At 42.7% G+C, this 15,452-nt stretch overlaps 1 protein-coding gene across 1 annotated transcript in view; it reads right to left on the reverse strand.

Moving 5' to 3' along the window:
- Positions 1-1,500: 1,500 nt before the first annotated feature.
- The window catches only part of LOC117826709 (supervillin-like), a 75,389-nt gene continuing 61,437 nt past the window's right edge, over positions 1,501-15,452 (reverse strand). The window contains exons 27-38 of the mRNA XM_034702966.1: positions 15,186-15,361; positions 12,939-13,086; positions 12,551-12,830; positions 12,281-12,432; positions 11,970-12,075; positions 9,457-9,664; positions 9,227-9,360; positions 8,821-8,976; positions 8,587-8,730; positions 7,923-8,044; positions 6,829-6,984; positions 1,501-2,323 (exon numbers count right to left, since the gene is read on the reverse strand). Of these exons, the coding sequence (XP_034558857.1) occupies positions 2,237-2,323; positions 6,829-6,984; positions 7,923-8,044; positions 8,587-8,730; positions 8,821-8,976; positions 9,227-9,360; positions 9,457-9,664; positions 11,970-12,075; positions 12,281-12,432; positions 12,551-12,830; positions 12,939-13,086; positions 15,186-15,361 (1,869 nt within the window). The 3' untranslated portion in view covers positions 1,501-2,236. The remainder of the gene's footprint in view (positions 2,324-6,828; positions 6,985-7,922; positions 8,045-8,586; positions 8,731-8,820; positions 8,977-9,226; positions 9,361-9,456; positions 9,665-11,969; positions 12,076-12,280; positions 12,433-12,550; positions 12,831-12,938; positions 13,087-15,185; positions 15,362-15,452) is intronic.

The raw sequence follows: 15,452 nt of genomic DNA on the forward strand, positions 1-15,452 counted from the left end.
TAGCTGTAGCAAGACACACGTCGACATACTGACAAAACAACAAGAAACACTAAATCTGTGACCAATCCTTCAGAAAAGGTCCTGCTGCCTTTCTGGCAGAGGTTGATTTTACTCCCCACGTCTGCAGATTTGAAGATCTAGGGGATGATTTTTATTTGTCATGGATAAGTGCTAGCGCTAGTTAGCATAGCCACATAGCTCCATTTTAGTAGCTGTGTACCAAGACACACGTCTACATACTGACAAATAAAACATCAAGAAACACTATCCGGTCTTTAACAGGAAGTCAGAGCTTGGAGCTTGTTCAGCCCATAGACTGTATAAAATACAACTCAACCCCTCCTCCCTTTTTCATTCCCTGCACACATGTGAGCTAACAAGGAGCTTAGGAGGGAGGCATGCTAGTTGTAGGCTGTCTTAATAAACACAAAGGTCGGTTTTACTCCCCACGTCTGCAGATTTGAAGATCTAGTGGATGATTTTTATTTTTCATGGAAAAGTGCTAGCACTAGTTTGCATAGCCACATAGCTACATGTCGTAGCTGTAGCTGTAGCTGTAGCTGTAGCTGTAGCTGTAGCTGTAGCTGTAGCTGTAGCTGTAGCTGTAGCTGTAGCTGTAGCTGTAGCTGTAGCTGTAGCTGTGTACCAAGACACACGTCGACATACTGACAAATAAAACAACAAGTAACACAGAATCTGTGACCAATCCTTCAGAAAGGTCCTGCTGCCTTTCTGGCAGAGGTCGGTTTTACTCCCCACTTCTGCAGATTTGAAGATCTAGTGGATGATTTTTATTTGTCATGGATAAGTGCTAGCTCTAGTTAGCATAGCCACATAGCTCCATTTTAGTAGCTGTGTACCAAGACACACGTCTACATACTGATAAATAAAACAACAAGAAACACTAAATCTGTGACCAATCCTTCAGAAAGGTCCTGCTACAGGCGCCTCTCTGTCAGGATCAGCCGTGTATATTCAGCCAACATGTAAACATTAGATCAACGTGCTGGAGAGCCGAGGCCACATCCACTTCCTGAGGGGGCGTGGTCAGAGAGAAAACAGACCGTTCTAAGCAGGGCTGAAAAAGAGGGTTTTTCAGGCAGACCAAAATCTGATTTCAAAGTGTTTTTTTGAGCATAAACTTTAAAGACATGTTTTGGGGACCTCTTAGACCAATATATATTGATGAAAAAAACGTGATATGTCACCTTTAACACTTCAGCATGGGCTTCATATTTCAAGACCGGAGGTTCAAAGTCAAGTGTTTTTGATAGCAGCAGATTTCAAAGAGATGTTATGATCTGATGTGTCAACACATTAAACCACATTTAACCCTTTTATATACTTTATTATCAGCTCACCTGATCCTGAGGTAAACTGTGAACTCTCAGTGGAATAAAACCTTCCTTAAAGCTGCACATCAGAAGAAAAAAGGAGATAATAATAAAAAATGTAACGATACATAAAAGCATGGAGCAGAAGAAGAAGAAAGATGCCTGGTTTAAGTTGAGCATTATTGTGATTTATTCACTATGTCTTATATCACAAAGAAAGTCTTTAAAAATGCAGACTAGAATTTCTGTATATAAACTGTACACAAAAAGCAAGGCACTATACATTCAGATTCATCAAAGCTGCTGCTTGTCTGTCTTGTAAAAGTCAAACTTTTAAAATTACATCTCGTACGTCTCGGTCGCTCGGTGAGTCGGAGTCGCTTCAGCAGTTCAACAAAGTCGAGCAACACGAGTCACCTGACGGCATCGAGACGAGAAACAACTTTCCTCACAACATCTGACGTGACAGAGTTTGTTCTTACATAGATACAAAGTCACAAGCGCACCTACACATACATTTACACATATAAACATTACACACAAACATTATATACAACCGCGCACACATACATACACACCCATAGCATGGCACTCTGACACAAAGCGTCCTAGTGTGCACATTTTTGTTAGCAAGTCCATGATTTCAGTGATACACAAAGACACCCTGTATGAACCAAAACAAGGTGTTTTTAACTTCTCTTCAACAATTTGAATCTTAATTTTGTAACGTAATGACAAAGATGAAAGGTAAAACATGACTATAAGCAAGGCGAGTGCATCTCCAGTCACATCCTTCATGATTCCTCTGTGGAGTTTCATCCCAATGTGACATTTTCCTGCGTCTTCCTCTCAGTAATCCACTCTGTATTCCCTTCACACACCATTATTGATTGAAAACTTGCTTAAAACAGTCCTTTGGCCTTCTTTAAGTTCACTTGCTTCCACCCTGGTAAACGTTCGTATTCCTCTCTCTTCATGTCCAACGCTCTCTGTGAGCAGAAGAAAACAGACACATGCAGAGTTCATTATTCTGGGAGAACGTGATGCATGCAAATCTGGCAAGTCTTGGTGAATCGTGAGGAGAAGTTCAAAGGGAAGTGTTCTTCAGTGGTATTTAAATAAAGTGATACAAAGGATTGACAGAAAATGACAAGAGACACCCTGAGTATTTATTCCCTCCACATGATCTGCTTCTCTTTGAGACAAAGGTACAAACATGACCTCATCGTCCAGTGTTGGATCAAAAAAACAGGAGTTGTTTTTGCCTCATTATCAGAAGAGGGAACCAAAAACTGCACTCCCACTAATGTCCAGCAGGGGGCGACTCCACTCATTGCATAAAGAAGCTGAAGTCGGTTGCCCAATCCCACACGCCGCACACAAACTGAAAGTCTTCGAGGTGCTTCGTGCGGTCTCACTGTCTCGTCATAAAGTGCGTGAGCTCTCTGATGCAGACATCTGTGAGTCTGCACTGTGTGGACTTAAGGCTGATTTATACTTCTGCGTTGAATCAACGGCGTACCCTACGCCGGGGGTCCGCGTAGCTCCCGTACCTACGCCGTGGCCTACGCACGTAGCTGACGTGCACCTCCTCCAAAATGTGACTCCCCGTAGAGCCGACGCGGACCGCAAGCTCTGTGATTGGTCCGCTCGGCGGCTTTGTCTTTCCCGCATTTACAACACTTCCGGGATCCCGGACATCGGCCGCACATCGGCCGTGTATTTCATCTCCTCCTCTCTATTCTTCATGTAATCATGTCTGTATGATAAACAGCAACATGTATCAGCTGTAGATTAACTTAACACACTCTGAATCTCTGTGGAAAAGGAAACAGAGATCGTAGCGGGGCCGGAAGCAGGCGACCAGCTATCAGAGAGACCACACTGCCCTCAGGTGTTTCGGCGGAGAATTGCTGCGCGACACGGACACACCGACGCACAAGTATGTGGGGCTCATGTCCGCGTCAGCCCCTGCTGCGTAGGGGAGACGCAGAAGTATAAATCAGCCTTTACCCAGAGAACCAGCCCCCTACTAAATGTAAGCAAATGTTTGTATTTTGAAGAAGTAGTCAATAAAGTTTGAAACAAAACAAGCACGAAATAAGCAACCTGGTAAGTTAGCACAGTGTAGTTTAATGGCTTCTTACAGTTCTTATGAGTCTAATTTAGAGATAAACATTAAAGGGATAGTTCAGATTTTTTGAAGTGGGTTGTGTGAGGGAGGTGTGTCACGGCACCAGATCTGTTAGGTTTTTATTCTAGTCAATGTGTTAACTTCCACTGGATCCGCTCCATTGCGCTCCGACCTCTATTTCTGCCTGATGCCGGAGCACGACGCATCAATCTAAACAGAGCAGATGGACCGGGACAGGAAGTCAGGTTTCACCAAAACAAAATGAAAACATCCGGTTAATTTTCAGAATCAAACACTCTGTGTTATCACCAGATCGTATTTCACTTAACTACAACAACAAACCAAAGTCATGATGAGCGGAGCCAGGCCTGGAGTCAACAGGTCAGAGGTTTTCAGAGGACCAGAAAGACAACATGGATGAGGAGAGGAGGAGGAGAATCCTTGATTCAGTGATTACTCAGTCACATGACTCCAGCTGTCCGGCGGTCCAGCTCCATGCTGAAAACCCAACTGGTGGGTGTTGACAGACGAGAGAGCACGGAGCTGGACCACAGCGGATCTGGTGGAAGGCTTCAGAGGGGACATTGGGATTGGGCAAACGAGATCACGAGTTTTAAATTCTGGTTTAAAGTCTGTTCATGTTATAATTTCTGGTCCCATGTTGAGTGTAAGAGGATACTACGTGTGATATGCTTTAGAGGAGAGCTTTCTGTGATTGGCAACCTTTCAATCAGGATACATGCTCAGCTCGTCTGTAGGAGACGGTCACTCCTGACCTCATTACATTTCATTAAGGGGAACAGAAGAACTCTCATGAACACTTCAGACTCATCAGGCTGATTTGTCAACGTTAATTCACCACGTCTGTAACAACACACTTGTTAAATGGTTACTGCAGGGCGATGCAGGTACCAACACACTGATGTGGTGTTAATAACGGTCCAAAGCTGCGTGGGTTGTTACTGTGGACACACCATTTTCATCTTTTGGAGGATGGTTTAGTTGTTTCAGTGTTCTCATGCCTCCATTTTGTGCTCCTCAGGCAGACAGTGAGTCAGACTGCAGTGAAGCTGACGGTGAATCATGAGCATGGCGTGTATTTGAACAGAGAGGAGGGAGTCTCAGGTGGAAGGTGTGCGAGTGTGTGTGGTGAAGAGTGGCAGCGGCAGCAGCAGAGAGAGTGAACAGGAGTGTGGGATTACAGAAAGTGTGGAATAAACACCTTCAGAAGAGGAGAAGAAGAGAGGAACAACAGCTGAACAGTTTAATGTTTCACTTATCACAGAGGTGTACATTTGTGATGAGATGACTGCAGCTGTTAATCTCAGGTAGGTGTGCTACAAACTGTTGAATCCAAGACATTCACTGAGGGCTGAGAGTAACAAAAGCCTGTGTTAATTAACACTTAAAAATCATCTTAGAAAGGGAATTAGAATTACATTTGCCATTTATACAATTGTTATTTAATAATTATAATAATAATGTTTTTACATTTTTAGTACTTCTTATTTTTTTTCATTTTCTCTGTCTTTTCCTGATGGCCTCATTACTTCTTTTTTATGTGACAGTATCTTTTTTCTGTATTATTTATTTTTTTTTTTTCATACATTTTATTTCCTCTTCTGTGTAGTGCCTGTTTCAAAAACAATAAAAAGTCAATTATAACATTTAAAAAAAAATATTTCCTCAAGCTTCATCCAACAAATATTTTCTTAAAGTATTTTTCCTTAATATTTTGTCTTGAACTGTTATTGCTTCATAAACAGACACTGGTTAATTTTCTGTCAAACAGCTTTGCATTTGTTAGAAAGTTTCAATTCAATTGGATAACTTCTGAAAATGTAATGACTAAATCAAAACTAGGATTTCAGAGGAGAGTAAAATATTTTTGCTGTTACTAAAAAGTCAAAATAGTCCTTACAGATTCCCCAATATAAGACAGGGGTTGTCTTATATTCAAGGTTGAGTAATCAAATGCCAAAACAGTGGACGGGCCGTCTGATCTGTACAGCGATCTGAACGCACGTGACTGATGCCGGCTGTCACTCACAACTACAGCCCAGGGAGATGAATGATGGAGAGACACAGTGATTGTCCAGTGTCCCAAAAATAGGTGGAGTTAATCAACAACTGAGGCAGAGTTAGGATGCTGTTTTAGTCCAGCAGGGTCACGGAGTCCAAAGATGGCGTGCACGAAAAGACCTTTTTAAAATGTTAAAAATGTCATCCATCCAATAGACTGCAGGTTATTTTAATTATTATGGTATTCAAATACAGATACTGTGATCACTTTTTATTCCATTTAAATGTAAAGAAAAATTTTTTTTTTAAAGACATTCATTTTTTTTAATATTTTACATTAAATTTGTATTATTTTTGAACGACCTCCTGTCTGTATTTATTCTGTTATATATTTCTTTTTTACACAGCAGTTCTATTTTTCTTTTCCCCCTTCATATATTTATATATATTTTTTTTTCTGTTTATGTGCTTACATTTGAAAAAGCAAAATTAAATATATAAAAAAAAAACTAAAAAAAAAGAAATTAAAGCTTTGTTTTTATTTAAAAGGTGTTAAAATAAACCTACCTCATTTTTTCGAAGTCTTTCCTTTAAGTGATTTCAGTTAAAATTGTTATTTTCTTTATAAAAATAAGATATGGTCTTCAGTACGTGCTTTTAATGATGACTTGTGACTTATAAAACAGATTTACATAAACTATCACTTTCAGTCACTAAAGTTGAAGCTGACCCCTTCCATTAGTGTCTTTATCTTTTTCTCCCAGCAGGTTTGGGGTCTAGGTTTGGATTGTGTGTCCCGCTGTGTTATATTCGTGTCCACGTTGTGAGGAACCTGCAGAGCTGAATCTTTTGTGTCTGCAGCTGACAAATCGGACGTGACTGTGAAGCCCAAACAGAGTAATCGGGACGATCTTTTCAGATGTAATTGTGCAGCCGAGCACAAAACCTTCCTCATCGCCCAGCACCAGGGTGAGGAGACGGGAGGGAGACAGGAGAGGCTTAGAGAGTTTAGATCCACATAGAGGAAATCACAGTGCTGACGTGCTGGAGAGGAGGAAAGGCTCAATGCTGATGGATATCATGAGTGGCTCTACTTACCTGAATCCACCTACAACTTCGTCTGTAAAGTGAGAGTTGGATGGAGTTAGGATGGATGATCTTTCTGTGGTTTTTAAAAGAGATATTCAGTTTTCAGGCTTGTTTTTTTATTTTGGGTCAGTTTGTCAACATTTATTATAGTCTGACCAACAGACGGAAACCTAAAACATTATGTCGTATCAATTCCTCCCTCTGACACTTTAAAGAATAAACACGTTTTAGAGTGGCAGTTTTCCTGACCTCAAAGTCCTGGTCGGACAGGTAGATCTCCAGGCGCAGCGGGTCGACTCCGTCCGGGAGCGGCCGGGCCCGCAGCTGATCCAGAGGGAAGGTGTTCTGACAGAGCCGAGCCAACACGTCCTCCACCAGGATGATCTGGTTACACACCTCTGCCTCCTGCTGGAGGAACAGTGGGTACTGCATCAGAGGCTTCACAGTGACAGCAGGTGTTCTCACACTCAGTTCACACGTGAGGCAGAATATATGAGTGAAAAATTAGAAGAGGAGAACGGGGCTGTGGGAGAGATTCAACACGGTGGCAGAACAAGGACAGATACATAGAGAGAGTCTCTAAAGGTAGTATGGGAGGTAGAACCTTCAGTTATCAGGCCCCTCTCCTTTGGAATCATCTACCAGTCAGAGTAAGAGTAGGCTTCAAACTTTCCTTTTTGATAAAGCTTATAGTTAGAGCTGGATCAGGCTTGGACCAGCTCTTAGTTATGCTGCTGTAGGCTTAGACTGCCGGGGGAACTGACGCACTGGGATCCTATCTCAACCATCTCCCCCCAACCCCCTCATCAGTTACTTCAACTCTCCCTGTCCCATTAAAGTTACTAACCATTGACCTTTCTGGAGTCCCTGAGCTCCCTTGTCTCGTAGGTTCCCCTTTGGATCGATGCTACAACTACTACTATCACCACTATCATGTCTCTCTCTTCATCTCCCTCTATCCCTCTCTCCAACACAGTCTCAGCAGATGTGTGTCTAACATGAGTCTGGTCCTGCTGGAGGTTTCTGCCTGTTAAAGGAAGTTTGTCCTTGCCACTGTAACTTGCTAAATGCTGCAGAGTGCTCTGCTCATGTTGGATTAAGATGAGATCAGACTGAGTCCTGTCTGTAAGATGGGACTGGATCTGATCCTGTCTTGATGTTGGGTCTTTGTTATTAATAGAACATAGAGTACGGTCTAGACCTGCTCTGTTTGGAAAGAGTCTGAGGATAAAGTTTGATGTGATTTGGTGCTATAGAAATAAAGATTGATTCATTGAATGATTGACTGAGAAAGGTTTAAGATATAACAAAAGATCAAACATGAGCGTGTGTGTGGTGCTGACCCGCTCTGTGATCTCAGCCACGTCCTCTCGGTGCTCCCAGCTGGGGAACATGTTGGTGAAGGTGAGCGGCTCCAGACCGGCGTGGATCAGATACGACTTCAAAGGCTTCTTCTCGTTCTTCTCTGCAGGAGAAAATAAACAGAATGATTCACAAAAATGACTGATGGGACTTGAATCTGTCTGATAACTCAAATTTGATTCAAATTTGTGAGGATTTTCCAGTTTCTCTTGAGTTTTATAATAAATGTAAATGACAGTAAATGGAAAGGCCCAAACCGGCAAGTAGGCAACTTTCAAAATCTACAAACTCTCAGTTTCATGCTTTTTATTGGAGATGTGTTCAAGTGCACAGCCCAGAAAAAGACATTTCTGTAAAATGATAAAATAAAACATTACTTTTCCACTAAATCTCTGCCAAAATGTAAAGACATTTGTGCTTTCTTGTCTTTTTTTGAATCAAAATAATATCAAAAACATTATTACTTGTGCTTAAATAATTCATTTGTACTTTATGTCATACTATAATACCAAAACAGATCCAGAACCCACCAAAATCTACCCTGTCACATACAAAAAATACCCCAAAATCTGCAGCCATACAAGTTTAGAACACAAGCAGCATAAAAAAGTCACTTTTTGGGTACTGTCTGTCCGTCCTCCTCACCTTTGCAGTACTGCAGCACGGTCTCCATGGCACACCTCCTGTCTGCATCCCAGCGGATACGAGCCGAGCCGGTGCTCTCGCTGTCCTGAGGCCACCAGCCCTGCCACAGGTAGACCTCGTGGAAGTTATCCACCAGGAAGAGCGCTGTCAGGGAGAGAAACGACAGGCTGTGAGGTTGCAGGATTACAGCATTCCCCTTAAGAAGTTGTGCTGTAGTGTGTGTCTGGGCCTCACCAGGTTGGGCTGCATTGTACAGGTCTTCCTGCAGGAAGGGTAGTGAGCTGACCGTGTCGGGAGCTCGGGACGGGTGGAAGAACTCATTTGCGATAAACTCTCCGGACGTGCTGCTCAGTTGGAAAAGCCGCGGGGTGAAGTTGAATTTACCGGGATCTGAAAATCAGTAAAAAGTTGACAATGAAACCACCGGGTGTGGAGCTATGGATCCCATCTCAGTAATCACTGAATCAAAAACTAAACTACTATGAAAAAAGTCTGATGTGAGGCTTTTAAGTGAAACTGTTCTCTAAAAATGCTTAAAATTTTACCAAATTCAAGGTCTGAAAGTCCGGCCTTCAAAATGCATGAATGCTTTCTTTATCTGAGATGAGACAGAGTTTGTAATCATGAGCACAGCTTGTACCTTGCAGCATGCAGTCATACGCCTTCCTGTCTTTTCTCCCCAGAGCCTCCCAGAAGCCCGGTGGCTCCATTCCTTCATCACACTCATTGATGGTGACCTTACTGCTGCTGTGGAGACCCGCCTCCAGAGGACACCTGAGAGGAACACAAAGAGAAACGAAACCTCAACCGCTGATTCGTTTATTATCGGCTACGATTTAACAACAGTTTCCTCATAAACGCCCGGCTCACTGTTCTTTGATCTTGAGAGCGGCCGTGTTCCCCACGCTGCGGGTGTGCAGCTGGGTCTTGCAGCCGTGCCACAGGTAGATCAAAGCCTTGTTGATGTTGAGCAGGATCATGGAGGCTCTGGAGCGCAGGCTACTGCAGTGACACGCAACCTCCAGCAGATGGCCTTCTACTGGCACCTCGCCTCTCACAATGTAGAGACGCCACTCACCTGCAGACGGAGGAGATGAACAGATGAGATACAGCATGAAAGGAAAAATTTCAAAGACAGAATTTCAGTTTTAGGAATAAATATTTATTAAAAAAATAGAAGGGGTGCTGGTGGCCTAGCGGTGTAAGCGCCCCACATACAGAGGCTATAGTCCTCATCACAGAGGTCGCCCCCCACTCTCTGCTCTCCACATTTCCTGTCTCTCTTCAGCTGTCCTATCAAATGAAGGCAAAAATGCCCCAGATTTTTTTTTTAAAAGACAAATAAAGCCGTGTTGTTGGCTTCTTCTAATTTTCCTCAACCAGCTTCTTCGACACAAGAAAAACATGGTCTCCATTTGTTGAGCTTGTAAAGGAGCTGACTCTGATGCCTGCTGATTGATGCCCACTTGGTTGGCCTGTTTGTAGCTGTTAACGATGCTTCTACATTGGATCTTTATTTATTTATTTGTTCATATCTATTTTGTTTTCATAATAAATCTGAGTTTTATCTTACATGTTACTTATCAATAGATGCCAATTTCTATATTTCCCTTTTAAAGCCTCTGGAAACGTAAATGGAATATTTCAAATTCACATAGAATATCAAAATGTAATGTGTAATCAAGCTTCAACAAAAATCTGAGTGACAATAAACATCCACAACTCTGTTCAAAAACAGCTTATTGTACAGGTCAGAGCATTTCTCAGGACTGTGTGGGCGTGGCCTAACTCTTTGATTGACAGGTCAAGAGAGAGTTCACAGCCTGCATGTTTGAGCCGTCTGACTCTGAATCTAAAGACATCAAAACTCCAGAATCTGAAAATGATTCATTTACAATGGTCACTGAGTGCTGAGTCACAAAACACTTCAGAATCAGGACTTCTATCATTTATTAGTTTTATCACTCTGTAGTCTCCGGGGCATCAGGACCATGGGACGCCCGGAGCAGAGGAGGCTGAAGTGTAGTATGTGGACGCAGAGGAGCTCGGCTCTGTGTGTCAGACGGAGCTGTTTGTTTAAACTCTGAGCTGTTTGGGGAAAGTTAGTGAACCGGTCCTGAGGACAGTTAGTGAACCGGTCCTGAGGAAAGTTAGTGAACCGGTCCTGAGGACAGTTAGTGAACCGGTCCTGAGGAAAGTTAGTGAACTGGTCTTGGGGAATGTTAGTGAACCGGTCCTGGGGACAGTTAGTGAACCGGTCCTGAGGAAAGTAAGTGAACCGGTCCTGGGGAAAGTTAGTGATCCGGTCCAGGGGAAAGTTAGTGAACCGGTCTTGGGGAAAGTTAGTGAACTGGTCCTGGGGAAAGTTAGAGAACCGGTCTTGGGGAAAGTTAGTGAACCGGTCTTTGGGAAAGTTAGTGAACCAGTCCTGAGGAATGTTAGTGAACCGGTCCTGGGGAAAGTTAGTGAACTGGTCTTGGGGAAAGTTAGTGAACCGGTTTTTGGGAAAGTTAGAGAACCGGTCCTGAGGAATGTTAGTGAACCGGTCCTGGGGAAAGTTAGTGAACTGGTCCTGAGGGAAATGAGCGGAGCATATGCGGGACTGCTTTAGCCCCTCGGCCGCGACTCAACTCAACCGTGTCCAAAAGTTTCCCCAAATCCACCGCAGTTAGAAAATAGAAGAATGACAACAAGCTGTCATCTTCAGCAGTGGATGTGCAGACAGGGACACACGAGCACAGCGGTGCAAAGAGCAGAGAGACAGCTATACAGACAGATTACAGACATGACGTGATTAGCAAACAAGCTAACAGCTAAGACAACACTGAGGGGAGCTGGCTGAGACGTCAGGAGACGGTCTGAGCAGGAGCGGAGTAGTTCTGTTGAACATGTGTGCACGTGACTCAGTGTTTCATTTCTGATTGGTTGGATATTTGTTAATAAATATCAGGTTAAACCAGCCCCCTTAAAACCCAGTGTGAAAACGTGTTAAAAAATGTCACTGAACATGTACATAGTTTTTAGTTTTTACATATGGTCTGAAATATCATAGGTAGAACGTTTCTGTTGATTTGGTTTCCCAGGGCCTTTGATGTCAGAGTATCTCTCCTTTTTTTAAATCTTTTTTTATTATTATTTCTTATTACCATCTGTTGGCTTGTAATTTTGTTTACTCTGTTTATTCCTCTTCCTGAATCTCTTTTATTGCTCTGCATCTAGGGTGTGCTCTTGGGGGTGAGTGGTGTTAATGTGGGGTATTGTCTGTAAAAGTTTAGTATGTTGGTATGTGTGTGTCTATTTTTATATGTTGTCTAAGCTCAAAACTTCATACATAAAGTTAAAAAAAAGGATGCAAAGGAAATCAGAAATGTTGTAATCTTTACTCTGAGTGTTCTCCTCCTCCTCCTCCCTCTTGCCGGCGTGCAGGATCATCCCTCCGTTGAAGCACTGCAGGAAACACGGAGGCTCCTTTCCCTGCTGCACCTGAACCTGTGACACAAACCCAGAGAGGTCTAAACTTAAGATGCTCTCCAAAAGAATGAAGTCTACGTTCTTGAATCTTCCACTTTTAAGTGTCTCTACATCTTCTTCCTGCTTCTTCTGAAATTTCAACACCTCTCTTAATATTCTCCCACATTTTAAACTCAGTTAGGCTCACATCTAGTTTATGTTTTACATGTCTTGTCTGTCTTACTTGTGCTCCTCTTTCCTCGTCCAGCTCCACCGTCATCAGCGCTGACGTTCCTTTCTCGCTGACGGTGGAGTTTCGACCCTGCCAGAAGAAGTAACAGCATTTCTCCTTCCCCGGCCCGGTGCTCCTCGCCTCAGGGTTGAGCCTACGACCAACTGGGACACACACGACAGAAAGTGAACACACTACACCGAACTGTCAGAAGTAGTATGCACAACAAAATGATTGTCCTCCTGTGCACTGAAACTTTCAAAGAATGGAGCGGTGACTAACCTGAAGTGGTGACCATGTACTTCCACTTCACCACGTAGGCGTCGCCCTCGTGGAACTGTCCGATGCTCTGACGTGGCAGACGGCTGTAGTCGAACTCCAGGATGTGCCAGACGTCCACAGAGGCCGTGGTGATCTCCTGGAGCCTCATGTGGTCTTCGGTCTCCACGGGGCCGTAGCCGCGACCGACATTTACGCCGTCCAGGATGGTGGCAATAAAGGACTGGAGGACGGGTAGCATTAGGGTGGCGTCGTAGGGCCGGCAGTCTCTCCCGGGGGCCTCCTGAGAAAGATTAGAAAGATCATAAGTTGATGAGAAAAGTGTCCTGAAGCTTCATCAAACAGGGACCGGTTGTTTCAGTGGGTCAAAGACTGACTCTATCAGACTCACCTTCAGCTCAGGTACGATCTCGCAGACCTCCTTCGGTGACGGCAGCTTTGCTTCAGTCCAGTCCACAAACTTCTCTTTAAACAGGATGGTTTCATTATGCTCTGTCAGCCTGCCGAATATGGCCCAATCAGGACGGCCCTGTCCCTTCCTGTCAATGAATGCAGACAGACAGCAAAGAATCAGACACGACGCTGAGCCATAACAGAGTAGTTAGGGCCTGTGTCCACTGACGGTGGTTTTTGTGCACATGACCTACATTTTAGAGCACTTCTCAGCGCTGCTCGGTTTTAAAATTTGTCTCACAGCACTTCTCTGACTGATAGGTCTGCGTTAAAGTGCTCTGTGTTGCAGAAACAAGCCTCTATCTACAGCTGGAGTAAACCTGCGAAAACACCAACCAACCCCTGCCATCAGGAGCCAAATGATGAAACCAATCAAATCCTGTCCTGCCGTTCTGCCCGCCTCCTGCAGAGCGTACATTTCATGTTTGTTTGTGTTTTTAACTTTCACTATGAGAATGTTTTGGTGTTTTCTTACTGCTGAGTGAGACATGAGTTGATGTAGTGCAAAACACAAACCATGTGCTGAGGACCGGTTTTGAATCAGTCACCATCATATGGTCATGAATCAGCGGCGCTCGTGCATGTGAGCGGGGGCGTTGTTATGGGTGAGCTCCGAGGGGAGGGGGGGAGGGGTTAGACGGAGTCCTGAGGAAATGCTACATTCAAATTCATGCTAGCTTTCCTGTGACTACCAACCCTAGCTTTAAAACCCATTTTTACAGACTTGCTTTTATGTGACTTCATCGTTATAACTGTTTTTACTTCTATCTTTTTTTATCCAACTAATTAATTGTTTTCAATTTCATTTGATTATTTTATTTGATTATTTATTGTTTCAATTTGTTATTTTTTTCCTTCCTTATTTTGATGCTCCTAATTTATCCTTTTCATTTTCTAATTTTCCTCTTATTTTGAAAACCTCTTTTATTGTCCTTTTAATGCTTTTATTTACTTATCTATTTTTATGTGTTTTTTTTTTTAAATTTATTTACGTTATTTATTTATCCTTGAAAAACCTCTGAAACAATGATTTACTGGTCCATTGTCACACCACTTCATTCTGTTTAATTTACATGTATTCTTTTTAACCTCATGTTGTTTTCTGTTTTGCATTGTTAAAATTCCTCCTCCCACTTTGTTATTTGAACCATGCTTTGTTTGTCAAATCACTTTGTAAACATTTGTTTTTAAAGGTGCTATATAAATAAAGTTATTATAATTATTATTATTATTATTATTATTATTATTATTATTATTATTATACAAAGACAATGAAAAGGAATCATGTCCTTGTGTTAGCAGCAGCTCAGACCTGCAAAATACCAGCCTGACTAAGTTCCACTCCTTGATTCTGATTGGTTGTCAAAGAAGTGTAACAAGAATTTGCATCTACGCTGAGTGCTGTTAGTGGACACTGTTCACGCTCTCTCTCTGCAGCCATTTATTCGTGGCTCTATGTGAGGTTTGCAGAGGTATAGACCGTTTAGTCAAAAGAATCTCTTTATTAAAAGTCAAAATAAAAACCTTTTAACAATGACTATGACTCACAAAAGGAGCGTAGTGTTCCCTCATCTATTTAGTCTCTCACTTCCTCCTGTATCGTTTCATTTTGCGATGATGAACAGCAATAACAAAGAGAGCACCTAGGTTAAATCTGTATCCTGGTCCTGCACCTCTCACAGACACCAACACTTGACTTTAGATTAAGATTAATCCTCAAGAAAAAGAATCCCAGTGAATTGAATGTTTTTATTACCAGGCTCTCTTACTGATCTTCTGGTTGTGTAAGATACTTCATTCTGATTGGTCAAAACCCCTTGACAATGGTTATTAACTTTCACTAATATGAGCAACGGCAGAGGCAAACTGATCACACGTCATGTCAAATCAATCCACAGAAAAGAGTTCAGACACATTTAGCTTCTGCTTGTTGACACCATGGACTGTAAGTAAGTTTCATGTGAAATCCACCGAAACAGGCAGAGAAGAATCCATCATCATGGAACGCTAACTGACGAGGAATCACTGGGACTGTTTTTAAAAACTTTAAACATAAATCATTTAGATCAATAAAATCATCTTTAATCAATGTTTTTGTTTTTGAAGCTAGTAGCAGGGTTCCCCCATAACTACCTGTTAATCATACACTATCCCTTATGTGTGTGTCTCTCTTTATTTCCCTCACCTAGGTATGAGTGTGTTGCAGCCTCCAGGGTCCAGCGGGTTGACGTCGCAGCAGGTGTAGTCGAACAACCCATTCCAGAGGTGTTTGGCAAGCTGGAAGGCGACTTTCCTCTGAGCCAGAGTCACCTCTTTCCCGTGCCACACGTACACCTCGCTGCCAAAGTCAAACACCAACACCTGCAGCAGGAAACGAGACCGAGAGAAAGCATAAATGAGTCCATGATGATGAACACACGGGTGTTTTGTTTTAGATAAATGCCTCTCAAAG

This window comes from Notolabrus celidotus, chromosome 15, assembly GCF_009762535.1.
Source record: "Notolabrus celidotus isolate fNotCel1 chromosome 15, fNotCel1.pri, whole genome shotgun sequence".
NCBI classification, from domain to species: domain Eukaryota; kingdom Metazoa; phylum Chordata; class Actinopteri; order Labriformes; family Labridae; genus Notolabrus; species Notolabrus celidotus.